Source organism: Myotis yumanensis, unplaced genomic scaffold (assembly GCF_028538775.1).
Source record: "Myotis yumanensis isolate MYYU_CA2020_CCGP unplaced genomic scaffold, mMyoYum1.0.hap1 SCAF_13, whole genome shotgun sequence".
NCBI classification, from domain to species: domain Eukaryota; kingdom Metazoa; phylum Chordata; class Mammalia; order Chiroptera; family Vespertilionidae; genus Myotis; species Myotis yumanensis.
The window spans coordinates 33,451,779-33,469,688 of record NW_027223764.1 but is presented as its reverse complement, the minus strand read 5'-3'; the positions used below and the strand labels follow the sequence as shown (position 1 = coordinate 33,469,688).

At 43.4% G+C, this 17,910-nt stretch overlaps 1 protein-coding gene across 5 annotated transcripts in view; it reads left to right on the top strand.

The window, feature by feature from the left end:
- The first annotated feature begins 787 nt into the window (after nt 1-787).
- FAM13C (family with sequence similarity 13 member C) overlaps nt 788-17,910 on the top strand; it is a 129,133-nt gene continuing 112,010 nt past the window's right edge. For 4 of the 5 annotated variants that reach the window (XM_070432796.1, XM_070432795.1, XM_070432799.1 and 1 more), the window contains exons 1-3: nt 897-1,018; nt 7,349-7,405; nt 13,781-13,976. In XM_070432796.1, the coding sequence (XP_070288897.1) occupies nt 957-1,018; nt 7,349-7,405; nt 13,781-13,976 (315 nt within the window). In that variant the 5' untranslated portion in view covers nt 897-956. Of the gene's footprint in view, nt 842-896; nt 1,019-7,348; nt 7,406-13,780; nt 13,977-17,910 lie in introns of those variants that run through there. The other variant, XM_070432800.1, reaches the window with a different exon arrangement.

Sequence of the window (17,910 nt, the reverse complement as noted above, 5' to 3'; positions counted from 1 at the left end):
GTGGCAGCTCACAGCCTTCCTTTCACTCAACTGGGCTGCTTTTGTTTAAAAGGGATAGCTTTTGTGGATGCTATTTTTCATCTTTTGTAAAGGTGCTTGGGAGCGGAGCTCCGAGGGCTGCTCCGGGTGTGGGAAGCCCCACTTCGTGCAAGGTCCCTCTCAGTCACCCGCTAATGCCTGGAATAAATTCGCCACTCGCCCTTCGTGGGCTCATTCACAGCTCTGTCCTCCGGGGCTAGGTGCTTCCTCTCAGGGACTGAAATAACAGAGTGCAGGCAGATCGGGTGTAATGCCGGGAACCCTCCTTCTTCTTTTTCCTGGGCAATACATGTAAAACACACACACACACACACACACACACACACGCACACACACCTAGTAAAACAAAAACAGCAGCCATCTCCCCTCCTCTTTCTCGTCCCCTCCCCCTGCTCGTTCCCTCGCGGCTTTTTCTGAACGATGGATGAATCTCTGCGAGCTTCCATCTCTAGAGGGGGTAGCTCTGTAAAATTGGTAAGAGCCGTCTGCAAGAAGGCAAGTCCCCCGCGGGTTTCGGCACTAGGCAGAAACAGTTGGGCTTTCCTATTGCCAGCTCCGGGGGTGGCTGGCACCGAGAGGCTTGGATTAAACGCGGCGCGGGGCTGACGAGGTTGGGGTCGCGCTCTAACTCTCCAGGTGCTCCCTCCGGGGATCCGGTGGCCCGGAGTCCCGCTCCACCGCGCACCCCGCCCCACCCAGCGCTGTGCCCGCAGCCTCGGGGGCTGCCGGGCTTTGTGGTTCGCAGTGAGGCTGGGCCCCTGCTGGGGGTGTCGTTACGAGCATGTGCAGACAGCAGCCCAAGGTAGAGCTGGCGTGCCGGGCGAGCCCTGAGATTTGCCTTGCAATGCCATGTTTGTGTATGTGCTCTAACTCCCGGAGAGCGACCAGGGAGGCGGCTCCCCCGCTGGACTTGGCTGATGTTTTCTTGTTTCTGTTTCAGCCTTCAGGATAATTCCTTCAGCAGCTCCGCTGTAACAGAGTAAGTGATTCTTTCCTAAAACAAGACTTGCATGCCTTTCTCTGGAAGCAACTATCACGAACGTACCCTCTACTGTCCCTAGTCACTCTTCGTATTAGATACATTGTTTCCCATAATCTGGGGCTGGAAAGACCAGGAGACTTGCTGACTGATGGGGCCCAGAAATCTTTTACAGGTTGAAATCAGCGTTTTAGCAGCTGTGGGAGAGATATTAAAACAAGCTGATGCTTGCTGGAGCTCAATGCACCAAGATATGTGTTCTTGGAGCTCAGATAAAAAAGAAATCTATTTGACATGTCATAAAGGAAGCTCTGTTGTATTTTGCCAATATTGGTGTCAGTTTTCATGGAATACACTGTATATATTTACAGCAAATAGAAGACGGTTATAAAATGACTTAAGTTGAATTCCAGCATGTGATAAACAGGCTAAACTTATCCTAACCCTCTCTTGTCTACAGATTCTTAGACACAGTAGAGTAAACTTTTCTTGCATGCCCTTTGTCATTTTTGTCTACTGACCTCAAAGACCTGGGTATAGGAATAAGAGTCATTTTGGCCTATGGCTAGAGTGTTCATTGGGAGGGCTCAAACCATTGAAACATGGAATGAAGGAGTGCAATATTTTACTCAAGGCCAGCAGGCACAGTATTTTTTTATTAAGTATTTATAGTTCATGATGTAAATCTTTGTCATCTCTTCCTGAATGTTTTCCTAATACTGTACATATATGTTAAGAATTGAGAGCATATTATGCTAACACCACATGTAATTTATATTTAATTTATATATATACATATATGTAAGGAATATTTATAGTTTATTTGACAATTTTTATCTAGGCTAACTCATGATGTTTACTTCTGGGACTTTTTGGTAGGAGTTACTGTCACAGCTTTTTAGGAAAAAGGGGTGTATAAAGTGTTATACTCAACTACAAGAAAATGTTGCAAGTTTAATAGAGAAAGCCCAGTAACTTGGGAGCTGTTTGCTAAAGTTCCCTAACAGGCAAAAAAATGTGGGAGTAGATAGTTTGTGAGTATCAAGTCTTACTACTGTCATAACTTGGTGATGGAAGGTAAGATTCTACAGGACTTCTGAGGCCCTCTTATTTCCCTCATTCTTTGTTTCTCTGGAATTGCTACTCTCTTAGTGTCGAGCTTTGGGCTCACTTAAGTGGAGTTATTTTTAAAAACACCGCCCCCCCATGGTTGGCTTTATTGAGAAGATGCACTATAATATACTCATTGTGACTTATAACTTGTTAATGAGATTGCTTGGTACTCATGTGCAACTTTGCACTTTCTAAAAGCCTGGTAGTGGGGGAAGATGCCTGCCAGAGTCTGCTGGCCAATGATGAGGTGGGGACATCCTGGTTCAGGTGCACAGGTACTGCTCTCCTCCCTCTGCTGTGTTTACAAGCACCAGGTGCTTTCTGGGCCTGATTCTCCTAAGCCCTGTGTGGCCACATCCCCAGAGTCAGCCACAGGACTAATAGCTTCAAAATGGAGACATTTAGTTCCAAATTTCACATAGACAATTGTGTGTGTGTGTGTGTGTGTGTGTGTGTGTGTGTGTGTGTAAAGGTTTTATAGTTAAATGCTGGGGAAAGTCTGGTACCTTGTCTTTGGCCACTCCCCAAGGAATTCTGATTGCATAAGTTTCTGTTGTTGTTTTCAGAGAAGGAATACTGGTTTATTTTAAAAAAGCACTGAGTGACAATTAGAATGCCATCTGGCTGATCTAAAAATCTCAGGAGCATATTTAAAACATACCAAAAGCTTCATAGGTGCAACATAGCATGGACTAGGGTCATTTAAAACTAGTGGTTGTTTAATATAATGTTTTCTCCTCCTCTCAGTAGTACAAACCATTTTCCTTGGTTCCTTGGGCAAGACCCCAAAGCCAGCAGAGCCAGGATGCACTGTCCTGAGACACAGACATAGTGGGTGCTCAGTAAATGTTGGGGTATGGTCTTGGCATCCATAGAGGAGGTGCTTGCCTTTCTTTTATTTTTTAATTTTTAAAAATTTATTGTCTAAAGTTTTACATATGTCTCCTTTTCCCCCAGTTGATACCTCCCCACCTCCCCCCCTCCCTCCAGCCATTCCCACCCCCGGGGTGCTTGCCTTTCTTATATGTTGTTTTGGATACAAGACAAATTCTTCTTCCTCCTGTCCCCAACCCACTCCTACTTCTTCCTACCCACACTCATTTGTTTTCTTTAGTGCCTGAAATTCCACCTACAGATGATTTCTCTTGGTTTAAGGCCTCTGGTGATGACACTTATTAAAATGGAAATTAAAAAGTCTGTGCCCCTGGGAGGTAGTTTCAAGTTGTCATTATTACTTGAATATAAATTATGTTATCAGATAGTCTAACCTACTAGGGTTCTGCTTGGCCAGTTGTGGGGGAGGGTGGGTTATAAGTGTCAAAGGGAAGGGGAATTGGGAGGGACTCAAAGACAGATTTTATTCTCTTCTCAGTTTTTCCCAGGCCTGGCATTGTCTGTGCAGCTGTGGACCAAGTCACTTTCTTTTTCTACCCAATCTTCCAAGATCAGAATGGCCTTGGCCTTCCCTTGGTATCTGCAGTGCTCTTTCATCTGTTATTTTTCCATGGTCATTTCCTAGGTTTCCTGGCGGACCTGCTATTTGAAATGAAGCCTGGACAGCAATGAATTCTGATTTAGTTATCAATGAATTAGTTATCATGTAAAACAATGCTTTTCTAAACCAACGAATCATCCATATCAACTGTAGAAGGGTTTTGGGGCTTGTGAAAAATCCAACTTCCCAGGATTTATCCCAAAGTGGAAACCTAGAATGGGTGATTGTGTTGGAGTCAGCTCAGCGCTGGTCTGGGGTTGTAAACCGTTAGGTCTTTGTTAAACTTTTTAGAAGCATATTAGTTAGGGAGAGGGAAGGGCAATCTGGTTTTAAAATACACATTCCTGGATCCCACCCTCAGAGAGTTGATCTGAGGGTGGTGTGGGGTTGGTGTGGGGGTGAGACCAGAATCTGCTCTTTCAACCAGGCACTCCAGGTGGTGCTAATGCAAGTGGTGCTGGGGGGACACTGAGAAATCCCATAGGATTTCAGGCTGTACCTCTGCAACTTTGCCTTCAGGTACACGGTACTTCAAGGTGAGTGACAGTCCCCTTCCTGGCACGACTACATTTTATCTAATAACCAACCTGAGGCCTCTCTTCTTATTTACCACAAGTCAAACAAGAGATCCTTTTAGGGGGCACTTCTTTCACCACCATTATTCTTAGTAACAAGTTGTTCTCCCTCTCTTGTGAGCCTCTGGGAATGTAGACTGAAGAGACGATTTGGTGGGCTCAGAGGGGTGGAGCAGTCCCTGCTGTGCACACTGGAACCCTGGGCAAGTCCTTAGCCTCTTGTGTGAAGGTAATTTTTATTGCACAGCATTGTCAGGCTTCATTGAGATAATGTAAAAGGGAAAGTGAGCTGCGAAGAACCATATGCTTTTTCTTGTTTGAGGTTGATAAAGGGAGTAAAAGTCTGAACAGAGAAAAAGGTAACAACCCTGGGCATTTCACAAAGAAATAATTGAAAGGACAAATTATTCACGTATTGTCTAGGCAACCACAAATCAAGAACTCTGGGACTTAAAAATCTAGTTGATGTCTCAAAGGAAGTCATTTAATAGAAGTGCTGCTCACTTTTTTTTTTTTACTACAAAAAACAGTAAGAAAAACATTTTATATTGCAATCCAGCACCCACATATATACAAGATTTATTCAAACAAGTTTCATGAAAAAAAAAAACATTTAACTCTTACTATAGTGACATTTTCTATTCTGTTTCTCTAATAATAACAGCAAACTGCTGGTAGCTGCTATGTAATTTTACGACATACTAATTTACAACTTACAGTTTTAAAAACATTATACAGGAAGATTCCTAATTGTGAATATTGAAGAAGGAGATCATTAAAGAGATTGATCTTTAATTTCCTGTATTGGGTTCTAATGTAAAAGACCAGTTAGGCACTTGGTCAGAATTGACTTTCTTCCAGGAGTGGGGATATCTGGGTATGAGTTCCCACCATAGAACCCAGTTTTATAATTGGGTTAGTATTGTACATTGCAGTGGTTGCTGGGCAAGGAATCAGTAGAACAATCAGAAAGGAGATGTTAATTAAGTAGAACTTGACAGTCTCCATCAAAGCAAATGAAAACCCAACTGAACTACAAGAGTTTGTGCATGTGTGCCATGTAAGCCAGTAGGGAGATCTGTTGCATTGCTGTGAGCAAGGAATTGTGTTTCCTTGAGTGGCAACTGAAGTGGTTCAGTAGGCCTTAGAATGGGATCAGCTAATTAGGTCTGGCCTCATATTTCAGAAAGCATCTGCAGCTTTGGATGTGCTGGTGCTGAGTTTCCATTTTTAACTAATTGTACTTTGAGAAGAAAGGTTAACACATCTAATGGGGGGGGGCGGGGGAGGGAATAAGTTCTTGCCAAATTCCCAAACAATAGGTATTGTTGAGCTCTAGGGTTGAATCTCTGGTTGAACCCTAATTCTTTGGAAGCAACAATTCTAGATTTCTGTTCTTCATTGATTTTTCTACTTAGCTAGGTAATTTTTATTGGGAAACATTTTTATTCGCATTACATAGCTTAGATGATGGAGAAGAACAAGGCAATACTTAGGAATTTAACTTGTTTTCCATGAGATGGACAGAGTGGGTTATTGACAGTCAAAAAGAAGAGAAAGCAGGGACATTTAGTTCATTTAATTAAGAAGAGCATTTTGTTAAATCAACTGACTTTTTCTTAACTTCCAGTAGGAGCAAAATATTTCAGCAGGTAGAGAGGATAGAGTCTGTAGGTGGCCTTTGTTTAATTCTGTACAAAACCATAATTTAAAAGGGATAATAAGGGAAGAAGATGACACTTTAGCAATTTGTTCTAAGGGTAAAATTATAAACCATTGCTGGTAAAGAATTTAAAAAATTTTTAAATGATTTTATATAGTATAAATACCATATTATGGTTATATTTATGTGCGTAGGATATTTTTGCCTACTCATCACATAATGAATCTCTCAAGCAGGGCCCAAGTCTTTTTCAACTTTGTGTCCTTTAGAAGTACACAAAGTGTGGGTTCCAAATTGTTTGTAACTTGTTGTAACTTGTCTGATGCAAGAACAGTAGGGAGATAGGGAGTAAGCATTTAATAATGCTTATAGGAATTTGACATTCCTGTGACATTTTTACAAAAGTATCTATCCACACTGGATTGGAAGTAGAAAACAAACTGGTCAGTCCTGAATTCTAAAGAGTTTGAGAAGCACAGGTCCAATGCCTAATGTAGTACCTGGAGGTCAATAAATGCTCAACACATGCTTGCTAAGTTATTTCAGGGATCAGAGTAGCTGAGGGGCCAATGTCAATGACTGGATTCAAGCACTCACTGAGGGTCTACTCTGGGGTAGCACTGTCAGCACTGTGGCAGCCTATCTAGAAAGAGAAATTGGTTATTTCTTCTCATAGAATTAAAGAGATCACAGAGGTACAAAAGAACTACATAGCAGTATGAGGTAAGATATAGTTGGTTACCAAAACCTCATAATGAAGAGCAAACATTTACGTATTAAGGTTAAAGTAGGAATGTGGCGTGTGAATGAACTTGGCTGGGAAGGTTCAGAGTTCATGAGACTTGACTTGGGCAGTGAAGGATGAGTAGGAGTTGACGATGGTAAAAGCATTTCAGGCTGGTGTGTGATGGAGTGAGGTGGGGTGGGAATGGCTGAGAACAGGAACAAAGCCTCCCTCCTACACTAGTGACAGAGAATGAGTCTACTCCAGATTCCCTTGGGCAGTGTGGAACACTGTAGGTTTTTCAATATGATGAAATAGCCAAGACTTTTTCACAAGGTTATTACAGAAGTTTTATAAAAAGGAAAGGATTGTAGATAAGTTTTGGGACTTTCTTAGTCAGAGGAAAGGCAAAAAGGCATGTAGTGGAGTCTCTTTCGAGCCATCAGTCTTAATGTCAGGTGTCCTCTCAAGAGCTGTGAACCCTACGTTCTTGCTAAGATCTTGTTAGCTTAGGTGAAGCAAAGCAGTGGAGGGAAAAAAAAAAGCTTCCCTCTGGTTCTGAGCTTTTAAGCTCACATGAAATGACATAATTAATATCATTCCCTGGTAGACATGTTGGGAATCTGAGCTGTTTGGGAGAGAGAGCTGAGGATTATTCTATTTTTTAGTTTACAGCGCTAATCTTAAGATAGTTCTAGGCTATTGCTGCTTCTACTGCAGCAGACAGTTGGATCTGATGTGGTTTTGTTTCTTCTCCCAGGTGTGAGGAAGACGCAGTCTCTCTACATGAAGACCAGACTGATTGCTCCAGTCTCAGGTATGACCCACCATTGCTTAGTTCTTAATCAGGAGGGACAGAAACCATCTGGGTCTGGTGTCTGTAGTCTCTTCTTTGAATTCTAATAATTTGTTCTTGTGTCTTCCTTTGAATAGATTATTAGCTTTTGAAGGAAGTTTTATCGTATCCACTTTTGAGTACCCCTCCCTTAGTATCCAAGACAGTGCCTTTATATGGGGAATACTCAATCAGTGACTGTTGAATTCAACATTGATTCACTCATCTCAGTGTTCCCGTCATAAACTCTAAGTAGATTTATTCACCAAAGGTTCATTGGGTATCTGGGTTACAGTGTTGGTTATCAAGGTGTTCATGGTCTAATGGCAAAACCATGAAAGTGGTTGAAGCACTTTCATGTACATTTTATTATGTAATCTGAACAGCTGAAAGGAGGCTGATATTTTCCTTCTCATACTGTAGATGGAGAAACTGAGGCTCAGAGGGATAAAGCTCATCCAAGATAGCGTAGCCACTATGAGGCAGAATTTAGACTTTGTCTGACTGTGAAGTCCACTTGGATAACATACATTTATTGAAGGCCTGTTTTGTGTTCCAGAAACCATTCAAGACATGGGTTAGAGAAAGACAAATCAATCCGTGCTCCAGTCCATTGGAGGAGATAGGCAAGAATATAGAGATGCCACTTTAAGTCCTATTTTAACAGAGGTAAACAGGATTCACTTAGAAAGACCAAATAGGCCAGAGAGGTTTCTGGGATTCCTAAAGAAAATGACAAATGGCACATGAATTTTTTTTTTCCAAGTGTGTGTGGCATATAAAGCCAAGAAAAAGATGATGCCATCAAGCAGGGGTAGCAAGTTATCAGAAAACCAAAAGGGTATAGAGAAAATTGTTCAAGTTAAAGGAACAACAAATACTTCAGGATGGCAGGAATCCTTAGAGCTGGGTGGGGAGTGAGGAGGCCAGGAGTGATAAGAAATGAAGCTCCAGATATAAACAAAGGCCCAATTTCAAAGGGTTTGTGTACCTTGCTAAGGAGTTTGGAATTTATCCTGGAGGTATGGGAAGACTAAAAAGAGGCCTCTGCTTTTTCTTTGCAAATAATCACTTACAAGTCTTATAACAATAGCTCCCATTTATTGGGTTATGTCCTTGAGCCAGCTTTTATGGTAGGCATTTTACAGAGACTGTATTATCTCTGTAAGATAGAGGTGACATCCTTCTTATGGATGAGGGTCAGGGAAGTGAAGTGGGATGGCACAGGCTTCAACTAATAAGTGGGGGTGGGGGGTGGGGGGGGGCGGGATCCTTAAGACTTGCTCTTTTTAGAACATCATGATCATTCTAAGTTATGAGTGATCCCATTAAGTAGTGGCATAAATTACATAACCTGTACTTTTCTGGTGTTTTTATTTTATTTTTTTGGATTGTGAGGAACCAGTAATAGGTTAAAAATATATTTCTAGCCCTGGCCAGTGTTTTTCGGTGCTTAGAGCATTGGCCCAAGAACCAAAGGATAGCAGGTTCCATTCCCGGTCAAGGGCACATACCTGGGTTGCAGGTTCGATCCCAGTAGGGGTGTGTGTAGGAGGCAACCAATTGCTATGTCTCTCTCACATCAATGTTTCTCTCTCCTTCTCTTTTCCCTCCTCCCTTCCTCCCTTCCACTCTCTCTAAAAATCAATGGGGAAAAAATATCCTGGGATGTGAGGATTAACACAACAAAAACAAAACAAAAAATAAATATATTTCTAAAGATGACTTTTGTATTTAGGCTTTATATTTGTTTAAGGAAAGAAAAAATGCTCTTTGCTCCCCTTACCCACTTTCCTTGATTTTCAAGTCAATGGGGAAAATGAGATTAATAAATTTTGGGCACCTTGAAAATATGATATAAAAACAAAGTTCTGGTATTATTTTAGGAAGGTATCTATTGAAAGAGTCAATTTAGATTTGAAAAGTCATTTTTTTCTTATTCTTGAGTGTTCCAGAATCCTCCTTGAATGAGGAACATTTAAGTTACCGTAATGGCAGCTGTCCTCCCTTTTGTTTCTCATCTAGGAGTGTAGAGTGTGAGAATGATTATTATTTGTTTCTAGTGAGATGTCGGGGAGAAACACATTTCACTTCTTCCTTTCTAGGGTCTTTGGCTGGTCTAATAATTAAATTGGCATGACATTAACAGGAGAAAAAAATGAATTTTGTACATATGGGAACCCCAAAGATATGAGATTCCTTGGCAGTTAGGTAACTGAGGCTTATATACTAAGCTCAGCTAAGGAGAAGAGGATAGGTTTCAGGGGCCTCAAAGGGGAGGAAGACGATTCCCAAGAAGATGAGAAGAGTAGATCTTTAGTAAACAGATGTGCTAGGACATGCAGATAAGTCATTCTGATAGAAAAAGTTATCTTTGGTATTAGCTCGCTCCTGGTACAGCCCCTCGATATAAATTCTTGTAGGCAGTTAAGGGGAAGGTAAACAGCTCTTTTGGAGTTTGTTGGGCCTTGATTGTCTTCAGTTTGAAATAATCAACATGCCAAAGTGGCATATGTTAGGGTCACGTATTTGCCCTGTCTCAGAGAAAAATGCATTTCAAGTGAACGAGTGTAGTTCCAAATCAGGTTTCGATACTGGTTTCCAAACCCATTAGTGACTTAAATTTTTTTTTTTTTAGTTATAAATGATCTTAAGGGAAAATATTAACTAGTCTCACTGGCATTGATTTTTTTTTCCAGCTACAGTCAAACCTGGGTTCTTGAATATCTCCCATCTCAAACAATTTGGTTCTCCACCAAGTTGTTCACGTAAAAAATGTCTCAATTGTTGAACAAGCTTTGGTTTTCCAACTTACAACCCTTTCATGCTGATAGATCAGTATGACAAAAAGCATCTCTCAGGCCACAAAGAAAGGAGAGAATGCACTAGTATAGTCAGTTTACTGCTAACATCTCAGGAAATTATGCTGTAAATATTTTTGTTTCTTTGCTTTTGTTGCTAGGGAAATGCAGGATTAGCACAATTTTAAAACATAAAGAGGCCATCAAGAGTGCTAACGTTGTGAAAGAAACAATCACAGGCAATTGAAGGGGTCGGTAAACTGTTTTTGATTCAGATAAATGAAAAGCAGTTAGCCAGTGACAGCAAAGAGGCCACATAATGACTTCCTAAAAGAAACCCCTGGAATGAGTGCTGAAAGTGATTCCTTTAAGGCTAGTAGGGAGTGAGTGGTTCGATAAATTTAAGAAAAGAAGTGTTTGCTGATAGATTAAACAGTACATTAGATATGTACTGTATATAAGAGAGGTTAAAATGGAATCATTTAGGGGTCTGGAATGAATTAATTCAATTTACATAATTTCTAATGGGAAAAAACGATTTGGTTTTCAAACAAAATCGCTTCTCAAAACAGCCTTCTGGAATGAATTAAGTTAGTGTTACAGAATTTACCAGGTGACCAAAAAATACACAGGGAGTACTCGGAGATCCAGGATAAACCCATTTACTTTCAAATGTACTAGTACAGTGAACTGAGGGGGTCAGTTCTCCAAATCCCTGAGTGAGTGAATATGGAGGAAGCTTTCCCTTTATGCCCTTCAGTTTCTTTGTTTTCTATCTGTTTCCTGACTACCAGGCTGTTTTGGTGGGTGAAAGGGCGAAGGCTACGCCCTCCACCTTCCCCCAGGGTAAGGGCTACGTCCTCCATCTTACCTTGGCCACGTGTTGGGCAAGGAGCTTCTTCACGGAAGTCTAAGACTCTGCTAGCCACACCCAGGAACGGGACATCGACTTGTGCCTGGCCAATCGGCAAAGCACAGTCCTTTCTCCTCCCTTACTCCAACCCCCCCCTATATAACCGGTCTCTGGGAGGGGTTCGGTCTCTCTCAGCCACTTGGCCTGCCGTTGTGTCGATGAGTCTGGTGGACGGGAGCCGAGCTAACTCGAAATACAAGATTCTTATGCTTTTGCATCGGATTGGATGGCTCCCTGATGTGGTTTCTTGGGAATCTTGAAATCTGGGCATAACAGTGGGCTTCCACAGCCCCTCCTGAGTCAGTTAAAATGGGGAAGTTAGTGTTAGGTCGCTGAAGGGGGAATGCACGAGGCCAGAGTGGTGAGGGATTACGAATTTATTCGATCATCCGCACATCAGGTGGCTGAGCCTGGATGGCTCCAGCAGCCAGTGAGGGGAGTCAGTGGCTTTTAAAGGACTTTTGGCAGGATTTTTCTGGGCAGAGACTTCTTTATGCATACCCGGAGGGGAGAGAATGGAATGTGGTCACCGCAAGTAAAAAGTGGTCTTCAGCAAAGGGAATGTCCATAGTGAAATGACCTGAAAAGCCAGTTCTGGGGGAAGGGTATCAATTTAATTGCTTGATCAAACCTAACAGATTGTATCTAAATCCCTGGTCTGGGTGGTGTCAGTGACCTCCCCTCCAGCTGAGCTTTTACATTCTTTGTTTATGGCCCCTTTGTAAATCGGGAGTAATTAGGAAAACAGGTCTTGCTAGACCAGATTGTTAAGAAAGGGGCAGTGACTTCATTATAGGCCAGGGGTCCTCAAACTTTTTAAACAGGGGGCCAGTTCACTGTCCCTCAGACCGTTGGAGGGCCAGACTATAGTTTAAAAAAAAAACTATGAACAAATTCCTATGCACACTGCACATATCTTATTTTGAAGTAAGAAAACAAAACGGGAACTAATACAATATTTGTATTTGCATGTGGCCCTCGGGCTGTAGTTTGAGGACCCCTGTCATAGGCTCTCAAGAATGTACATTAGGTTACTGGCACAGATTCACCCCCCCCCCCCCCCCCAATGTCTTATATTCCCCATCAAGAGAACCTAGGTTCCAATGAAATACTGAAAAATTATTTCATTTGTTTGGTTCTCCTTCACCAGATAGCACTAAGCTTATCCTGAGGCTTTAGTCTAACTGTTCACATAGTTTTATTTCCACACCTTGCCCACCTGCATCCTGATCATGCTCCAGACCTCCTATCCTGATGTTTGCTCTGATCTTTTCCCAGAAGCTAACTGGAAAAAGTTAGCCTCCCAATAAATTTAGCAAATTTAATTCCTTTTATTTGTGAAATGACATTTTGAGCAGTGGACATAGAAACCCTTTCTTTACTGGTCTTGTCTCTTGGCTTTATGTGCCCTTGAGTCACAAGGAATTGCTTCCTAGCTAACGTTGCCAAAATCTCTTACATAGGTGCTTGGGAAACACCACATGGCCACTCCTAATCTAGTTCAGAAATGATTGCCAGCGGGTTAAGGGTGATGATATTGATCGTATAAAGAGATGCCCCATTTGTTTTTGTCCATGGTATTTGCTGAATTTTTAGGAAAATAAGAAAACAAAATGCACCTAGATTTACCAGGGATGTGATTTCAATTAAGAGTGTTATTGCCCTAACCAGATTGGCTCAGCAGATAGAGCGTCGGCCTGTGAACTCAAGGGTCCCAGGTTCGATTCTGGTCAAGGGCATGTACCTTGGTAGCGGGTACATACCCAGTAAGGAGTGTGCAGGAGGCAACTGATCGATGTTTCTCTCATTGATGTTTCTAACTCTCTATCCCTCTCCCTTCCTCTCTGTAAAAAAATCAATGAAATATATTTCAAAAAAAAGTGTTATTATGTCTACTGTTTTTGAGGAAATTGAAACTGTGCGATGATATTATATTGAATTTGATTGGTGAGTGAAAATTAAAAGTTCCACCCCCGCACTGAATGTACAAAGGAAACACTAGCCCATTTGATCGTCTCCAGTAATTCCAACGGATAGAAGCCAGGCAATGGGATCTTTGACTTTGCCTTAAAGATGTTACTCAGACGGTTTGGCTGGGCAAAATTTGATCCTTGTCTTTTATTTTAACTGGGTAGCATGTAGCCTATTAAAATAGATCTTTTAAATTTCTAAATGTGTCTGAAAGTTATAGGGAGATGGTTATAGACTTGTCAGTGAGGAGCAAGCACCTGACCACTCCAGGTCTAGGTGAATTAGCCCTTTGGCACTTTATTTAATCTCTGAGTTTTAGAGTCTTAATCTAAAGTTGGGATGATATTATCTAATCTGAATACATTATTATTATAAGAGAAAATATTATATGTATGAAAGCATCTTGAAGCAAAAGATTTAAAGAAATCACGATAGTATGTACAAAGTTAAAAGGTCTGTATTCATTAGCAAAGATTAGAAGGGAATGTGGAGTAATCTAAAGAGTGAAATTCACATTTCTTAAACTTTATTCCTGTGAAACTGGCTAGGTGGACACAAAAGTGTTGCTAGGTCCATATAAATAGGGCAGCAATGAGTATGGCCAGCCCCTCTTTCCTGCAGCAATTTATTATTTCTTGTGGTGCTTCCTAAATTGGGTCTTTCCTGTTTTAGAGATGAAGACAATAAAGAAAATTACCCCGACGCCGGGGCTCTCCTAGAGGAGCCTGCGCCCTCCCGGGAGCCGCAGCATGTAGAGCAGACCGTGCTGGTGGACGGTGTGCTGCGACCCAGCATGGGCAACTTCAAGTCCAGGAAGCCCAAGTCCATCTTCAAAGCAGAGAACGGGAGGAGCCATGGAGAAAGTCAGGTAGTGTGTCAACTCCTCAGGCCTTTGCCAGGATGGGCGCTTCTCCGGTGAGGGCACAATTCTGGCAAATGGTTTTGAGTTCATTCTTTGGCAGGAGGTGATCAGCATGACTTGTTATTGCGCATACCACCGGCCTTAAACACATGAGTGCTCTCGTTGGTTAATAGTGGAGTGTTCTGGGCAGGCTAATAATTTAGTGCCCATTCAAATGTATATTCTTAAATACTGGACTGTGACACTGACTTCGAGAAGCTGCCTTACTCTTTGGGAGGGAGGGGGAAGGGTAGAGGAGGATATCTCACTATCTTTTTTTCTTCTAGGGCAGTGTTCGGCAAACCACTGCTCGCGAGCCACATGCGGCTCTTTGGCCCCGTGGCATGGGCCACGAAGTTTCAATCGCACTGTATGTGTGCGCCCGCACGTGGTATTTTGTGGAAGAGCCACACTCAAGGGGCCAGTTTGCCGACCACTGTTCTAGGGCATGTATTTCTTGTCCCAAACTTGGAGATTCTTCTCAACAAATCAAAAGTCTCATGTTTACCTGGAGCTATTCTCCTTAGGTTGCAGTTTAGCAGCCTTGAATAAACACTCAAGTGTGTATGTGCCTGTTTGTGTGTACATGTGGTGTCTGGTTCTTCAGGGTCAATAAATATTTAAATGAATGAATGAAACATCTTTCCAACTTGATTTGGGTAATAAATTTACTATATATACACACACACACACACACACTAATAAAAGGGTAATATGCTAATTAGACCGGACATCTTCAGGCATCTTCCGGACATCCAACCGGATAAAGCCACGGTGGCAGGGGCCGAGGCAGAGGTGGTTAGGGGCGGTCAGGCCAGCAGGGGAGAGCAGTTAGGGGTGATCAGGCTGGCAGCGGGGAGCAGTTAAGGGGCAATCAGGCCGCCAGGGGGGAGCAATTAGGGTGTGATCAGGCTGGCAGGGGGGAGCAGTTAGGGGCATCAGGCCAGCAGACAGAGGTGGTTAGGGGTGATCAGGCAGGCAAGCGGGCGAGTGATTAGGAGCCAGTGGTCCCAGATTGTGAGAGGGATGTCCTGGATTGGAGAGGGTGCAGGCCGGGTTGAGGGACCTCAACCCCACCCCTGTGCACAAATTTCCATCCTATCTAATAAAAGACAAAAAGGGTAATTGACCGTACCTTTGCTACGCTTCCCATTGGCTAATCAGCGCCATATGCAAATTAGCCGCCATCTTTGATGGCGGCTAATTTGCATACTGCAGGCTGGGCTGGCCAGTGCCAGACGCCATCCGGGCCCCATGTGCGGCCCTGGGCAGCCGGGCTTAGGCGGCGCGATCTCGTCACCTAAGCCCCGCCCCCAGCCAGGACCCCCATGTGCCGCCTAAGCCCTGTGCGCCTAAGCCTTGCCCCCAGCCGGGACCCCCGTATGCCGCCTAAGCCCCGTGCCACCTAAGCCCCGCCCCAAGCCGGGACCCCTGTGTGCTGCCTAAGCCCGCTGCTAGCTGGGACCCCATGACGATCCCAGAGCAGGCAAGTGCAGGGGGCGGCTGGCCCCCAGCTGGGCCTGCTCCTGGGATCGCCATGGCGATCCCAGAGCAGGCAAGTGCGGAGTGCGGCGGCCCCCAGGTGGGCCTACTTCTGGGATTGCATGGGGATCCCAGAGCAGGCAAGTGTGGAGGGCAGCCCACCCCCAGGATGGCGATCCCAGAGCAGGCAAGTGCGGAGGGCGGGCTGTCCCCAGGTGGGCCTGCTCCTGGGATCGCCATGGCAATCCCAGAGCAGGAAAGTTCCCCACAGGCAGCACCCAGCAGGGCCTGCCCCCGGTCTCTGCAGTGATCCATGAGCAGGAAAGCGCAGCCTGCAGGCAGCACCCCACCCTGGCCACAGCTCAAGGGAGAGAAAAACACGCAGTGGAGGCCAGGAGCCTGAGAGATCAACATAGAGGGGCGCCTGCTCCAAACCTCCACGGTGTGGCTGGGGGCAGGCCCCCAGCGGACACACACACACACACACACACACACAGGACGCCTGCTCCGAGCCTCTGCTGCCAGACTGTGGCCGTCGGTAGGACATCCACTGAGGGCTCCCGGACTGTGAGAGGGGCAGGCTGGGTTGAGGAAACCCCACCCCCAGTGTGCAAATTTTGTGCACCGGGCCTCTAGTATATATATATTTCCAGTTCAGTCCTAACATCTCTATTTACAAAATGAGATTTTTCTAGTTGTAGAGGGATATAGCAAAGAATATGATTTTTTTAAATCTTAAAAAAAATCCTCAAATATTTTATCATGCTTTCAAAAGGGATTATACAAATATAATCTACATTAATCTTACTAGGAGGTTAATGGTTCCAACATTGAGATTTTACTTATAATGCACCTAACACAGTTTTTGGTACATAGATGCTCCATTAATGTTAACTTTGCTTTTTGTTAACCCTTAGCTGTTAACTTTCAAAATAATGTGCCAGGCTCTAAGTGTAAAAGGTTAATTATGACTTTAAATCTAGTCCTGTTAGTAAATGGGCACCAGGTGACCTTCCTGTTAGAACAACTTTGGCTTGGCAGTTTGTTTGAACTTGTAGTTTTCTTATTTGGCCTGTGATTTTTATCTTATTTCTTCCTTGGTATTATGACTTCTTATTTTGTCAGTTAATTTAGCAGTGAGATGAAATACCTTCTGCATTCATGAAACAAGTTGTGATTATTTTAAGCTGAAGTGAGTTGCAGAAAGATGAGTGTGACATAGCATTTAAGTTATAGTAAACTTGAGACCCTGCCTATTACTGAATGCACCCAGCACTTGTTTGATTAGGAGGAGTACGGTGCTGGGAAGGATATAGGTATCCAAAGAGCTTCCTGCAGACTCTGAATATAGGGAAGCTTTGACTTTGAATCTCCTGCTAAGAATCACCTGTGACATTGTTGGCCTTTGGTGACCAGCCATCTGTTTTAGAAGTGCCCCCTTTCTTATGTCATCCTATAGTCTGGCCTCATAGAAATTGCACAGTCATCACTTGCAATAAGGTACTAATGGGGCATTCCCAATTTGTTGGCTATACGGGCAGATTGCAGGAGAGAGCTGTGCTTGTATAATACAACATCACTTATAATACAACATTGGAATCCTGGACTTTAGGTAAAATTTCCAGTTCAGTCCTAACATCTCTATCTTCACAATGAGATTCCCCCTCCCCCCATGACTTAAAGAACTACGATAATATAATTTTAAGTATTCCATATCTGAGAAAAATTTGAAACATGACTCATTCTTCCTGTTTTCTTTGGGGAAAGATAATTAACATATGTTGAGTATTGAGTTTATGTAAATAATTATATTAATAAAATCAACTAACACTTATTTGAGCATTTACTGTGTTCCAGGCATGTACCATGTTTTACTACAATCCCATGGAATTGGTATTATTATTTTGTACAAGTAAAAAAACTAAGGCTCAAAGGAATTACATGTGCATAATCAGATTTGGAATAACTTGAGCAGAATGTATTTTCTATAAAAGCACAGTATTTCTAACAAAGGTACCCAGATCTTCCAATTGTGAGTCTAGAGATTTACTTATCTCATGTTACTCACACTATAATCTATCTATATAAAAGCCTAAGTGACCATCGCAACCGAATGGATGACCAAACAGGCTGCGCGGGGCAACCAGGCTGGCAGGGGGTTAGTGAGGGATGACCAAACGACTGAGCAGCAGGCTACATGGGGGTGACCAGGCCGGCAGGGGGGGCAATTGGGGGCAACCAGGCCAGTGGGGGGGGGCAGTTGGGGACAATCAGGCCTGCAGGCAGAGGCAGTTATGGGTGATCATGCTGGCAGGGGGGCAGCTAGGGGTGACTAGGCTGGCGGGGGGGCAGTGAGGGGCGATCAGGCTGGCAGACAGAGGCAGTTAGGGGTGACCAGGCTGGAAGGGGAAGCAGTAAG